The 14,071-nt window shown below is 41.7% G+C and overlaps 1 protein-coding gene across 3 annotated transcripts in view; it reads left to right on the top strand.

The window, feature by feature from the left end:
* Positions 1-1,589: 1,589 nt before the first annotated feature.
* SLC25A16 (solute carrier family 25 member 16) overlaps positions 1,590-14,071 on the top strand; it is a 34,835-nt gene continuing 22,353 nt past the window's right edge. Inside the window, exons 1-3 of one of the 3 annotated variants that reach the window (XM_061635182.1) lie at positions 1,590-2,057; positions 5,866-5,958; positions 13,899-14,032. In XM_061635182.1, coding sequence (XP_061491166.1) covers positions 1,964-2,057; positions 5,866-5,958; positions 13,899-14,032 — 321 coding nt within the window. In that variant the 5' untranslated portion in view covers positions 1,590-1,963. Of the gene's footprint in view, positions 2,058-2,080; positions 2,226-2,251; positions 2,581-5,865; positions 5,959-13,898; positions 14,033-14,071 lie in introns of those variants that run through there. The other 2 variants (XM_061635183.1, XM_061635184.1) reach the window with 2 other exon arrangements.

Here is a 14,071-nt window from a genome sequence, read left to right as displayed (position 1 = left end):
CTCATTGATCTTTGGGCAAAAAACTTACTACAACTGGAGTTTAACTCAAAAAGTCTTGGAGAATTCTGGTGTTCCTTGAGAGAAGCCTATGGTCGCCTTGTAAAGCGAGCTATGGAAGCTTTAATTCCATTTGCAACAATATATCTTTGCGAATTGGGATTTTCAACACTTGTAACCATCAAAACAAAAATTCAAAATTGATTGGATGTCCAACATGACATGCGTGTTGCCTCGTCAAAGACCACCCCACAGTTTAATGTTCTTATTCAAGCTAAGTAACAACAGCCTTCACTGTCTTTAAAAAATAAACTTTAACTTGCCTATATTTTAAATGTATTGTCTTGTTATTTAATGCATTAATAAAGAAGCACATATATTACTCTATCACAAATTTGGTTTTTTAATATTTTGATAAATGTATTTCAATATAATTGGTTTCCTTTGTAATTCTATGTATTTTATTTTATGCATTTAAAAACATTATTCTGAGAAGGGGTCCATAGGCTTCACCAGACTGCCAAAGGGGTCCATGGCACAAAAAAGGTTAAGAATCCCTGTGACCAATAGAGATAATTCAGGGCCATCCGTGTAGGTTACTAAATTTCTATTCTATGGTTTTAACAGCATCTTAGTGAGCAGGTAAGAAGCATTACCTTCAAACTTGAAAAGCGTCACCTGATGATTTCATACCAAGCTGCTGCTAAATGTACAGGAGTAGGCCTGGCCAGGTTTTTTTGTCTTGGTTAGTTGACAACTATTAAGTAATTTATGACAAGTAATACAGCTCATTGTACATACCACCAGTCTTCCCCAACACAGTGGAATGTATTCAGGTGAGCTGTGGCTGAGCATCCCAGCTTATAACATTGACCACATAAACACTCATATTTCCATATAGCAGTACTTTACTCTCACATTTATTTAAACCGTTTCACTGCTGTACTCTTCAAATTTAACTTCAGTTGTTCCCCTTAAGTTTTCCCTTGTGCTCCAAAGTAGTTCATTTATTAATTTTTAATTTAACAAAAATTATATACCACTTGATTATCAGAAAACATCTAAGCAGTTTACAAAGAATAAAAATAAAACTTTAAGATTATGAATTAAAAAGACAGTTAAAACAGGTATTTTGAGATTGTCTGTGCTTTGCTTGTTGGTCGTGTTGAAAACTCGAAAGCTTGCTACAAATTTGTGACATTTTGGTTGGTCCCCTAAAATAGTATTGCCGAACTGCGGATTTGAGAGTTCTTTTCTTAAGAACCAACAGGCCTCCTTTTGTTTTTTTATGTACAGCTAGTTTTCCACGGCTAGATTATACAAAGATAATAAGAGCTGTGAAATTTCACCTCGTCATGTAGTAGTTAAATGCAAAGACCGCGGGGAGTGAGGGGTGTGTGAATGAGGTGACAAAAAAAAAGAGGAGCGGATATACAGGCACCTCGCCTCCCACTAAGGCCCATTCGGGGAGGTCTGGCCTACCTCCTTTCGCTTCCACTCACAAACTGACTGACTGACTTGGGTGCGTGGGTACACGGGCGGGCAAGCAAAAGGGAGTTAAGGAGGCTAGTGGGAGGGGACGCGGCGCTACCGGCTGTTAAGCAACCTCTCCCACAACCTTCTGACGCTATCAGCGAGCGCCTGGCGCCTGGCGGAGCAGCCCAGAGAGGCCGTGGCAAGAACGATGCCCGGAGCGCAGGAGGCGCTTCTCCCAGGCCGCAAAGAGGTCCAAGTGAGGGACTCAGACGAGGCCTTGGGCCATACAGGCAAACAAGCAATCGCTCGCCCGTCCCCCCTTTATTTCTCTGCGTTTCCGCGCTGAGCCCCGCCTCTGAGCCTTGCTGGGCGGAGGCACAGCCCACTCGGTGCCATGTGCTGGAGGTCCTAGGAACAGTTTGAGTAAAGCCGCGGCTTCCTCTTCTCTCCGCTGTCTCCGCTGTGTTTCCGAGGGACCCATCTCGGCCTTATGACCACTGAGGCGATGACGGGGCCCAGCGCCCGCCTCCCTTCATCTCCAGCGGGGAGGGACTTTAACTGGCACCGCTCTTTAGTGGCGGGAGGTAAAAACGGAACAATTCGTTTATTTTGTGGGTAGTCGTGAAGAGGGATGTTGTTGGCTGAGCACAGTCGCGTAAGGGAGAGGGGCTCTCTTGTCTTTCTGTGCCCGCAGCGGGATGCACCCCCCTATTAGTCATTTCTTTGGATACCTCTCTGTTCTTCGTTTTGGGGTGAGCACAGAATTGGGGCTTGTGTTGCGCTTGCCTTTGACCCCGAGCCGTTGAAATCCCGTGATACGCTCAGCTTGTTTTTTTTAAAATATATATATACACACACACACACACACTCCGAGTACCTCCTGACTTGAATACCTACGGTCTGAACCTGTTGTGACTGCTTTGCCTCGACCTTTTGCTAAATGTAGTCAGGATGCGGGGAGAGGGTTTTCTACCCACCCTTACTCTTTTTCCTGTAGTACTGAACAGGCTACTACGGCCGACATTCGTGTAAGCAACTCTTAAAGATAGCAATTGTTTACTAAGAGCCCTGGACTCTATCTGCATTCTTACTCTGTGTAAGAAAGAGGTATGTGTACTAGTTACTATAGGCAAAAATCTTGAACCAGGCAGAGCGTTATAACTGATAGTGTTTGGGCTAGAAGTACGCTGGCAACAGCCTGCTTTCCCCCTAATGTTCAACAATCTGTCACAAGAATGTTTATGAGGTGATGTGAAAAGGAAGTTCATATTCTTTTAAATAACAGGTGCAAAATTGTAAGGAAAGAAGTACTACATCCTAAACTGTTTGCTAGGTTTTATATCACTTGTAGTTGATCAGGCACATAAATGTGACTGGGAGTTTGAGTGATGTTATACAGAAGCTACATATGGGCCAGAGGCATTGTGATGGTTAAGAGTTAGCACATTGGTATGACTTCTGTATGGGAGGTAGACCTTTACAAAAAGGCATTATATAAGATCTCTTCCATAATTGTTAGCTGTAACTTTAAGTGGATTATCTGGAAATGCTGTAGTTGATGAGATTAACCAAAAGTTACTGAGACTGATGCACCAAAAGATTTACTGTGATCCTGTGGTATAGGAGAGAGATACTTGCACAAAATAAGTATTTGTTCGATGTGCAGAATTGCAGGCCCAGATTCCAGAAGAGTAGTCCTGTTGTATAAAATACTGTTAAAGTTTCACAAGATTTTTTGTTTTCATTTGCCCAGGAGTGTTACGTTTTATGTTTTCATACATTGGAGGAGACATTAGGAAATTGAAACTCCCGTATAAGATGAGGCAATTGCTAGAAACAGGGATGACATGCTAGCTGATCTATACTACTCACATAAATGCTGGCTCTCCAGATCACCATATATTGCTGATTCATCATACTATACATTGCTGAAATAACGTGAACAGAACACGAAACCCTTAGTCATTCATAGAGCACTGTGAAGCACAACTGTAGAATTATTGTGTTGGAAAGACCTGATGGTTTTCTACATGGATTTTTTTATTGGTCCTTGAGTGTGTGGTCATAAATTTTGTGTTAAATTTTCATTTTTGTTCCAGCCCTAAGTGCCTGTGATCATAACTCTTAAGAGGTCCAATGTTACAAAGCCGATAAGGATATTTTTATTTGACTCATAGCCATTATAGTGTTAGCAAGACTCCTCTGTAGACACGTTTCACATTCAAACATTCTACAAGTCTTGTGAATTAGGATCCTCAGACATTGGCAGTAGTGCATCTTTGCAGATTTACCCAGTAACTTACACTCATACAGATCTTAAACATGGGGATATTTATTGAGCATATACACACAGAATCAAAATATACACATTTAACGCTTCAGTGGGGAATAGCTCAGTACCAATACATATCTATTGACATAATTGGGGATAGCTCAGTAACTGTATGTGTGAGGGAGTTAACTACATAAACCTAATCATAACTAAACTCACACACACACTCGGCATACAAACACACAAAGGAGCAAACACATAAGGCGTGAGAGGAGAGGGGGCGGGGAGTTGAGTTCAATACAACTGAGGAAGGTACACTAGCCTGCCTTTTCTCTCTCTCTCTCTCTCTCTGGGCTCAATTTGCAGACTAGGCCTCAGTCATGCACAGCTGGGCTGGGAGGACCAGAGCATGGCTTCTGAAACACATGCACAGTCAAAGATAGGCAGAGGGAGCAGATGTGGAGGCTACAATTTGTAGGGAAAGGACCCCCAGAAAACAGGATAGAGAGCGAGATATCTAGCCCTGATGGGCAATCTAGAAATTGAAGTGGAGTGCGTTGGGACTCCTGGGTCATGCAGGGAAACAGCAGATGCAGCAGGCAGGGGTCCTGAAATGGCTTCTTAGATCTCTGCTTTGGCTAGCAAAGGTCCAGAGCAAAGCAGGAAAAGTCGTGGAACCCCGAAAAGAACCTTTGAAGCAGCTTCAGCAAGCAGGGACCTGTTTCAGCAGGCAGGGGTCCAGAGATAGTGAAGGAAAAGCAAGAGAAAGTCATACGCCTGGGTTCTGTCTGGCTAAGTGATTCAGCAGGCAATTTCAGATAGAGTGATATTCAGCAGGGTGGGCAACCAAGACCCAGAGCCCAGAACAGCAATTTAGCAGGTGATTTCATAGTGGAACTGGGCAACCAGCATGGCCCTAGGAGTCTAGTTTTTATACTTTTCTGGACAAAAGCCTCAAATGAGAATGCAGAATTGATTGGTAGGTATCCTTCCTTAATTTCCATACCTATGATGAGTCGCATGGTCCGATTAATGGGCTTTTCTTCTGTGAAGACAGGTGGTGGTATTTACCTTTTAGCTAGCTTGATAAGGTTTGAACATTGGGCTCCTCTCTTGAGGGCCAAACTTTTACAATTACTTTTGAGATGCATTGATTGGATTGCCAAAGGTCATACCCTGTGCATAAGACTGGCAACATCCTGTTGGTTGAAATGATAAACTTAACTCTTTCAACTACTTTTTCCATCAGGTCTCAAACAGCCTTTTTGCAAAATGAACCAAAATGAAGCCATTTTAAAAATGATATTGGCCATGTTGTGGCGGAGTGTCTCTCAGACTTACAGGCTTGTAGCCAACCTGCCAACAACTGGTTATTTTAACAAGATAACTTTTTGTTTAGTAATGGAATGTTGTTGAGCTTTCAAAGAGCTATATGTATATTAGATCTGTAATCCTTGAAACACTGTTACCCTTGTACAAATGAAGAATGGTAGGCTGAATTTGAGAGCACTGATTTGCCACAGGGCACCTAAGTTCTTGGTTGAATTGTAGGTCTCAATAAATGACCAGGAAAATGCAGCCTTGCCTGCTCCTATGCCTTTTACAACAGTTAGATTTGCAGAAATCAGCAGTGAAGGTTTTTCATGGTGTGGTAACATTTATTGTCTACTAATATCTGCAGATCAAACTTGTGTCTAAAAGGCACAGAAACAAGAGTCAGTATTAGTAACAAACTTAATGGTTCTACTTGAGATGACACTTTCCCATCAAATATTCTTAGATACCACAGTCACACATATTTGTAGATTAAAAATCTTACATCTGATTTAGATAAGCAGTTAGCCATGGACAACTGTACTGTGTTGTAGCAGGTACTTCAGTACTTCAGAGGTTCTCTGAGTTTAACCCTTTTCTTCCTGTGTGTTCCACTTTATAAGAAACTGTGTAATAACAAGACTATTTTGCCAGAAAAGATCATGCCCACTGAGTGAGGGGAGTCATGTGTACCAGGTGAGGGTTGAACCTTGAAAAGATAAAAGCTTAAAAATAACTTGCTGAATGTTTGACATGTTGTGACATTTAGCAGCTAGTAAACAGTGCTGTTCATTTTTGTTTGAAAGGTGTTGCAGGATGTTGCGCCAAAACAACTATTGCACCATTGGATCGAGTAAAGATTTTGTTACAAGCTCAAAATCATCATTACAAACATCTAGGTAAGGAAGTATATCTTTTGCAGAATCTTGTGTTTGTAAGGGAAGTATACTTCATTTCCAACTTACTTAACAGCAACTTTGTCAGCAAATACAGCAGTTGGAGGCATGCGTGTACTTAAATTCTTTGCTTTTCAGTGAGATTTCAAAGCCAAATTCTGAATAACGAACCTTAAGTATGAAAGTAAGACTTGGTACTATGTTTTCTTTACAGGCTTAGATATAGACAAATGGCTGATTTTCTTTTAAAATTAACATTGCTAGAGTCTCTTACTTTTAAGGCATTAGTCTTCAATCTTGTCAAAGATTGGTCCCTCATTTACCTCAAATATACATTTGGAATCCCACTTCCTAATGATTTACCATATATTTTTATGGTACTAGTGCTGCTATTGCAACCCACTTTAGGTCAGTCCAACCTGACCCAATGGTTGAAAGTCAGTACTGTAGGGTACTTTATTTCAGAGTCATTTGATAGAATCTGTTGGGATTTTTTTGAATGCAATATATTCCTCCAGTGTTTGAAAATGAAGCCCAGTCAAAGTTTGTGAACCCCTGTTTTTAGTGCAAGGCAATGAAAGGAGTTCTGAGAATGCTGTATGTGAGGAGGTCTTACTTCAATTTTACTTTGTCCAAGTTGCACATATAGTACAACATATCAAAAAAGAGCTTCCATGTTTGTCAATTACAACTGGTTATATCATTTTTTAAAATGTTTTGATTGACTAAAAAGGTGCCCCCATTTAATCAGTAACTATACATAGAAACTTGATGGTGAACCCTACAGATGGTGTGTGTGCATGAGAAAGGGAGAGAATGAGAAATGTTGCTAAGATAATCTCTGTTGCAGTATATGTGTGTATGAACTAAAATAATTTTCTGAATATTTTCTGATTTAATTGAATGGATTTTTCTCATCAGGTGATAGCCCCACTAAAAAGTATTGAGATTAATGTGTCTCATTTTCTCTGATATTGTGGGGAATGAATATACAACTTTTTTTATTTGATTCTAGCATGCTGAGGGTGCATTGTTGTAGACTTGCATTCTAACTATATATATCCCTGAACAAGGCAAGGGTTGTAGAAAGTAGGTGAGGCTGGGTAAATATCAACAGGTGCTGTTTGATCAAAGTCTTCCTTAAAGTGTTGGTAACACAGTTTCCTCTTCAGATGTCATTTTCCCTTCCTCTGAGTTTCCTACTTCCCCCCCCCCCTGAATTTGAGACCTGACTTTCCCTTTTTTCCTTCTGTTACAGTTAACTATTTTGGGTGATTGTTAATGGATATTTTGATTTAGGCTGCAATCCAATACATGCCTATTCAGAAGTAAGCTCCATAGGGTTAAATGGGGCTTACTCCCAGGTAAGTGTGTATTGAACATAGCTTGGAAAAGTTACTTTTTTGAACTACAACTCCCATCAGCCCAATCCAATGGCCATGCTGGCTAGAGCTGATGGGAGTTGTAGTTCAAAAAAGTAACTTTTCCAAGCTCTGGTATTGAATTGCTGCCTTAGTCTCTGATTCATCTACTCACCATTTATCTTCTCTTTTCAGTTCTTTCAGCCTTTGTTTCTTTCCTGCCCAGCTTCCTGAGCATGCTGTTGATCTGTTTATAAAATCTTCTATGTTGGATCCTTTAGGTATCTCCTCTCCATTTGTCGTCTGGTCATTTTCTTCTTGCTTTCATACTTCTTTCTTCTCCCTTCTTTTTGAAGATAGATGAAATCAGACAAGCTGAAACTTAATCTAGATAAGACGAAGATACTGTGTGTGGTGGTGAATCTACTGATATGAATAGAGAGTGTTAATTCTGCTGATCGGACTGCACTCCCCCTGAAATACTAAGTTGATTGCCTGGGGTTTCTTGTAGTCTTGATGCTGGCCAGTGGTATCAAAAGCCACTGAGAGAGCAAGTGACAATTACAGGGCTGCACTCCTCCCGCCAACCTTCTGATAAAGATCATCCTTGACAATGAGGACATTAACCTTGTCAAGGATTATCAATACCTTGGCACAGTCATTAACCAAAATGGAGACAATAGTCAAGTAATCAGAAGACGGCTAAGACTGGGGAGGGCAGCTATGAGAGAACTAGAAAAGGTCCTCAAATGCAAAGATGTATCACTGAACACTAAAGTCAGGATCATTCAGACCATGGTATTCCCAATCTCTATGTATGGATGTGAAAGTTGGACAATGAAAAAAGCGTGTAAGAGAAAAATCAACTCATTTGAAATGTGGTGTTGGAGGAGAGCTTTGCGGATATCATGGACTGTGAAAAAGACAAATAATTTGGTGTTAGAACAAATTAAACCAGAACTATCACTAAAAGCTAAAATGATGAAACGGAGGTTATCATACTTTGGACACATAATGAGAAGACATGATTCATTAGAAAAGATAATAATGCTGGGAAAAACAGAAGGGAGTAGAAAAAGAGGAAGGCCAAACAAGAGATGGATTGATTCCATAAAGGAAGCCACTGACCTGAACTTACAAGATCTGAACAGGGTGGTTCATGACAGATGCTCTTGGAGGTCACCGATTCATAGTTGCCACAAGTCGTAGTCGACTTGGAGGCACATAACAACAATCAGGGCAACCAAGGCCAATTCAGTCCCATAACCAAGTCTGAAATTGGTATGAAATGGATCAAAATAATTAGTTTCAGCCAAGAGTACTTCCAGTTGATCCACAACCCTCTTGATCACCTTCCCTAAAAAAGATATTTGTGACAAATACCGGGTGGTAGTTGTGACAAACCAATAGGTTTGGGGTATGCTGTTTCAGGAGTGGTCGGATCACCACCTCTTTCTGGGCAGCCCAACACATTTCAGCTCAAGTGCCTTCTTTAAGGGCTTACTTGTTTCTTTACAACCTGCTCAAAAATAATCCATTCCAAAGAACTTGCAGGGCAAAGGCTTTTGAAACAGATGATTTGTAAAAAAAAAAAAAGTCAGCTGAAACAGGTTGGGCTAATTTAACAATACACTTTCACCCTTTCCAGCATCTTTGAGATAAATTTCTAACTTTTCGTTTACATCATTGGATGCTTCCTGTTTTTTGTGCATTACCTACTCATGGTTTAAGATGCACCTCTTCACCCTGGATTTTGACACCTCAGATAGACATTTTCAGGAGCCACCTCATCCCTGTGGCTGTACTTTGTTTTCATCTGTTCTTAATATTGAATTTTAAATTGTTGTAACCCACCCTGGGACCTTATGGTGAAGGGTGGGTAAGAAATAAAATAAATAAACAAACTTCGGAGGATCTATTCATTTGCCCGCATTTTCAGATTAATTAGGTTGTTGGGCAAGGTTGGCAAGCATTAGAGATGGGACCTTCTCAGTGGCGGCCCCTGAAATTCCTTTCTGAGTGATATATTGCTGCTTCCTTTATTTCAGGTTTGAAAAAAACCATTGAAAGGTGATATTGTTAAAGCTGCTGTTAGGCAGTTTTGTTGATGTTTATTGAATTGTATTATATTGGGCATATTTAAACTGCCTGTTTTATTGTTTGAACGGTATGTTTTAATGTTTGTTTTCAATGAAATGGTGTATTTGTTAATGTAAGCTTTCTTGGGATGGCTAAAGATGGCCTAGAAATATTTGAAATAAAGTGTAAATACAATTTCTGTTGGTAGTTCTGTGAGTTAATGCATTTCTTTTCTTAATTCCTGTTCCATCCTGACTGCTACTTCTCTGCTTTCTTCCACATTGTCAGCAACATTCAACCTTTTTAGCTCCACTGGTTGAGAGCCAATGTAGTGTAGTGGTTAGAGCTTTGGACCAGGACCTGGGAGACCAGGTTTCAAATCCCAACTCTGCCATGAAGCTTGCTGGGTGATCTTGGGCCAATCAGTCTCTCAGCCTAACCAAACTCACAAGGTGGTTGTTTGGATAAATTGCATAGGGAGGAGAACCATGTTCACCACCTTGACTCCTTGAAGGAAAGGTGGGATATAAATAATAATAAATAGTCTTCCCTCAGCAACCTTTGTTAATTCCTTTCCTTCACTATCCTAACTTTTTGTTTCTGAATGTGCATGGCATACATCTCATGCTCTTTCTGATCCTTAATCATTTCAGATTTGTTTTATTCACTTGAAGTTTATTCATTCTTCTGCTTTTCCCCTTTGGGACCTTTTTAAAAACCTTTAACATTTACTTTTTCATCCATCCTTCTCCTTGCCCCCCCCCCCCAGGCATACACAATCTTTTGTGGATGACTCTCTACCATGTGTGGTTCTTTTTCCTCTTATCTCTAATCACTCACCAGTTCTATTTCCTTCCTTCTAAAACTAGCCACTTATTTGAAAATGTGCTAAGCAGATTCCCTCCACCCCCAATCCGGTGGAGGTAATCACAATTTTCTGGTCAATACAAGAATGGAATTCAGGGAATATTTATTTTTGGTATTTCTGTACCACCTAATTAAATATGTCCTCTGGGTAGTTCAAAAATTAAAACGAGTAAAACACAAATACAGTAAACTAAAATCAACAATAAAGAAGTTAGCACAAAATGATAGAAAGCAACATAAGGTCAATAAATGAGCAGTAATACTGAGCAAAAATGGAAACACAATTGTTTAAATCCTGGGTAAACAAAAAGGTCTTCACCTGATGCTGAAAAGATTCTAATATAGATGTCAGGTAAGCCTCTCGGAGGAGACCCCATAACTGGGGAGCCACCATGAAGAAGGCCCTTTGCCTAGTAACCACCTGCCTTTCCTCACCTCATTAGGTAGGGGAACCTGAAAAAGAGGACTCCAGTGAAGATCTTAATGTCAGGGCAGCTGTATGTGGGAGGAGGAGATCCTTCAGATGTCCTGGCTTCTGAGCTTAATACTAGCAACCTGAATTGGGACTGGAAATTGACTGGAATCCACTGAGGATGGCAAAGCACTAGTGTGATATGCTGATATACAGCAGTTACTAGTAATAATATTGCTGCCCGCTTTTGGGCCACCTCAGGTATCTGGATAATTTTTAATGGTGGCCCCATATATGATGCATTGTAGTCATCCAACCAGATGTTGGCAGAGCACGGACTATTGTTGCAAAGCTATGTTGAATATCAGCACTTTATTTGTATGCTGCCTTTCCACAAAAACATCATGGTCAAAGTTGCTTTGCTTACAGTAACAATGTGAACAACAATACATCATAAAATCAAGTCACAAGAACTATTTCATAATAATAATAAAACAGCAATGTGTAACAAATGCAACGGCTTACAACCCCCTCCCCAAAGCATTTCAATAAATGTAGCAACACAACATCTCGGTCCTCAACAAGAATAATAGGGGAGCTTTGAACAGTTTGACCATGTGCCTTGATGGTCTAACCCTCTCTGTTATATCTGCTACAAAGTAGCCCAGAGTCAAGTCAATCAGATCAAATGTCTGGGATTCAGTTTTCCCAAAGAATCGCTGCTTCTTTGGCATTTGGTCAGCAGTTTATTATATTAAAAGGCTTCCAAAGGCAGGCGAGGAGAAGAAGAGCAGAGCAGCTGAAATAGTGCAGATATAGTTGGTATGTCAGCTAAAGCTGATAATAGATGATGCATGCTGCTAAATCCACCTATACCTCAGGCGACAGAGCTGGGATTAAGATTAACCTCTTTTTTTAAGAGTGGGGCTATAATCTTTGGTCCTCCTGATGTTGGACTGCAACTCCCATCGTCCCTGGCCATTGTCTGAGCCTAATGGGAGGTGGAATCCAACAGCTTGAGAGCCGCAGGTCAGCTATCACCGTTTAAGGGGATTACAACCTCATCCAAAACGGGGCTAGAAAGATGAACCACTGCAAATAGTACATCCATCTTATCTGGGAAGTTGCAGTTTGCTGGCCCTCGTCCAGTCAGCTACCATGCTCAAGCACTGGTTCAGAAACGCCACTGCCTTACCTAGATTAGATGAAAAAGAGCCTTAAAGCTGTAATTGGTATGCTTTTATCAGCCCACATTCCTGGATGACTTTCCCCAGTGGTTTCATGTATATGTTGAACAGCACGGGAATAAAGTAGAACCCCTTACCCACAGCATAATTGCTGTGGGGCACAGCAGAAGTCCCCCAGCACTATCGTCTAGAAGCAACCATCCAAGTAGGACTGAACCCACTGTAATGCAGGACCTTCCACCCCCAGTTTGGACAGTCTCTCAGAAGGATACTGTAGTTCATTAGTTCTCAGCCTGGGGTTTGTGACCCTCAGAGGGACCAGGAAGTCATTGGGGGGGGGCTGTGAAGAGCCAAGAGAGGATTTTTTTAAAAAGTCTTCAGGACAGCTGAAACAAACTGAGCAAGTGCGAGCGACTTTCATTCCCGCCTCCTCACCTTGTCCCTCAAGGAGACCAGCTGCTGATTGCTTTTCCTGAGCTCCCGGCTCCTTAACCCCTTATGGAGAAGGGTAGCCCCAGCTGTTGAATGCTGCACAGACTGGTGGTGGCAGCAGCAATAGCAGAAAGAGCGCAGACACGGGCAAACGTACTGAGTGGGAGGGGTGTGTGTGCAGAGGAGGGGGGTCCTCTGGCCTTCTTGCGATCCCTTCCCACAACCCACCAGGCTCCTGCAATGTGAATGACACAGAAAGAGGTACGCAGCAGTGGCAGCACACTCTCTCCTCCATGTGTGTTTTCCTGTACAAGTCTTTACCAGGCTAAGGTGAAGGTGGTGGTGATGGAGGAGGATGAGGGAGAGAAAAGAAGGGGAGGTCTGAAAGAGAGGAAGAGAAATGAGGGGGCAGTTGAAGAGGGTTCCTCCCTTGATCTCGCCATCTAGTTCCCTCTTCTCCCTCCCTGCAGGACGTCGTCCTTTTGGTGTTAGGGGACAGGACAGGTGAGTGAGGGAAAGAAGGGGAGTGGGACCATGTGTTTTGAGGTTTCTCTGCCATCACAGATCACTCCAAAAAAGGAAGCACCTAGAATGGACATACAGCCCACTTTACTCCAACTCTCCCTCTCCCTCCCTCTCCTCATGTCCCAAGTGCCCTCCCTTCCATGTGGCTGTTCCTTTTCACTTCCAGATGCTGCCACCACCACCTCATATTGACTGCCTTCTTTTTACCCACTGAACCTTTCTCCCACCCACAACTTGACATGCCTTTCCTCCCTCTAACCGTGCCCCTTTCCTCCGCATTACATCTACCTCTCTTTTTCTTTTCTCTCTGCCAACTCACACTCGCCACTCCCACCTCCGGCGCCCAAGTTTGCTCCTAATTTGATTTTGCATATAGGCTTGTGTGAACCGTGTGTTTAAATTTATTATATATCTACTGGCTTTTAATTTCCTGCCAGGCCGATTTCTCTCTCTCTTTTGTCTCTGTTTCTCTACCCGCGTGCAAATCGTGGTGATGGCCAGAGTAGCAGCAGGAAGAAGAGCAACAATTAACATGTGGGGGTCACAAATTTTTTTGAGGTTCCAGAGGGGGTCCCGTATTCATAAAGGTTGAGAATCACTGCTATAGTTGATTATATCAAAAGCCACTGAGTGATCCAAGAGAATCAACAAGGTCTATCCTTCTGCCCTCGCTGGCATAAGCTGGTGAGACTCTAGAAGTGGCAGACACAGCCTGCTTAGGATTGCAGTGTGGTACACATTAATTGTCTGATAGCTGTGTAGTTGGACTTGGTAGCATTTTTCGTATGGAAATGGAAATGGGCTGCCTTCAAGTCGATCCTGACTTATGGCGACCCTATGAATAGGGTTTTCATGGTAAGCAGTATTCAGAGGGAGTTTACCATTGCCTTCCTCTGAGGCTGAGAGGCAGTGACTGGCCCAAGGTCACCCAGTGAGCTTCATCACTAGGTGGAGATTCGAACCACACTGGCTCTCAGCATATATGAGCAAGTTAATAAATCCATATGTGTTTAAATATCTGACTTAGTAATACTTGAGGTGACATTTTAACTTTTAAATTGTGTTTTTTGTTGCTAACAGGTGTGATCTCTACATTGTGTGCTGTCCCAAAAAAGGAGGGTTACCTAGGATTCTATAAAGGAAATGGAGCAATGATGATTAGAATATTTCCATATGGTGCAATTCAGTTCACAGCGTTTGACCAGTATAAGGAGGTAGCTGCATTTATTATCTTTTTCCCAGTTACACTATAC

This window comes from Rhineura floridana, chromosome 7, assembly GCF_030035675.1.
Source record: "Rhineura floridana isolate rRhiFlo1 chromosome 7, rRhiFlo1.hap2, whole genome shotgun sequence".
Taxonomy (NCBI): domain Eukaryota; kingdom Metazoa; phylum Chordata; class Lepidosauria; order Squamata; family Rhineuridae; genus Rhineura; species Rhineura floridana.
The sequence above is the reverse complement of the archived record's forward strand: the minus strand, read 5'-3'. Positions and strand labels throughout refer to the sequence as shown.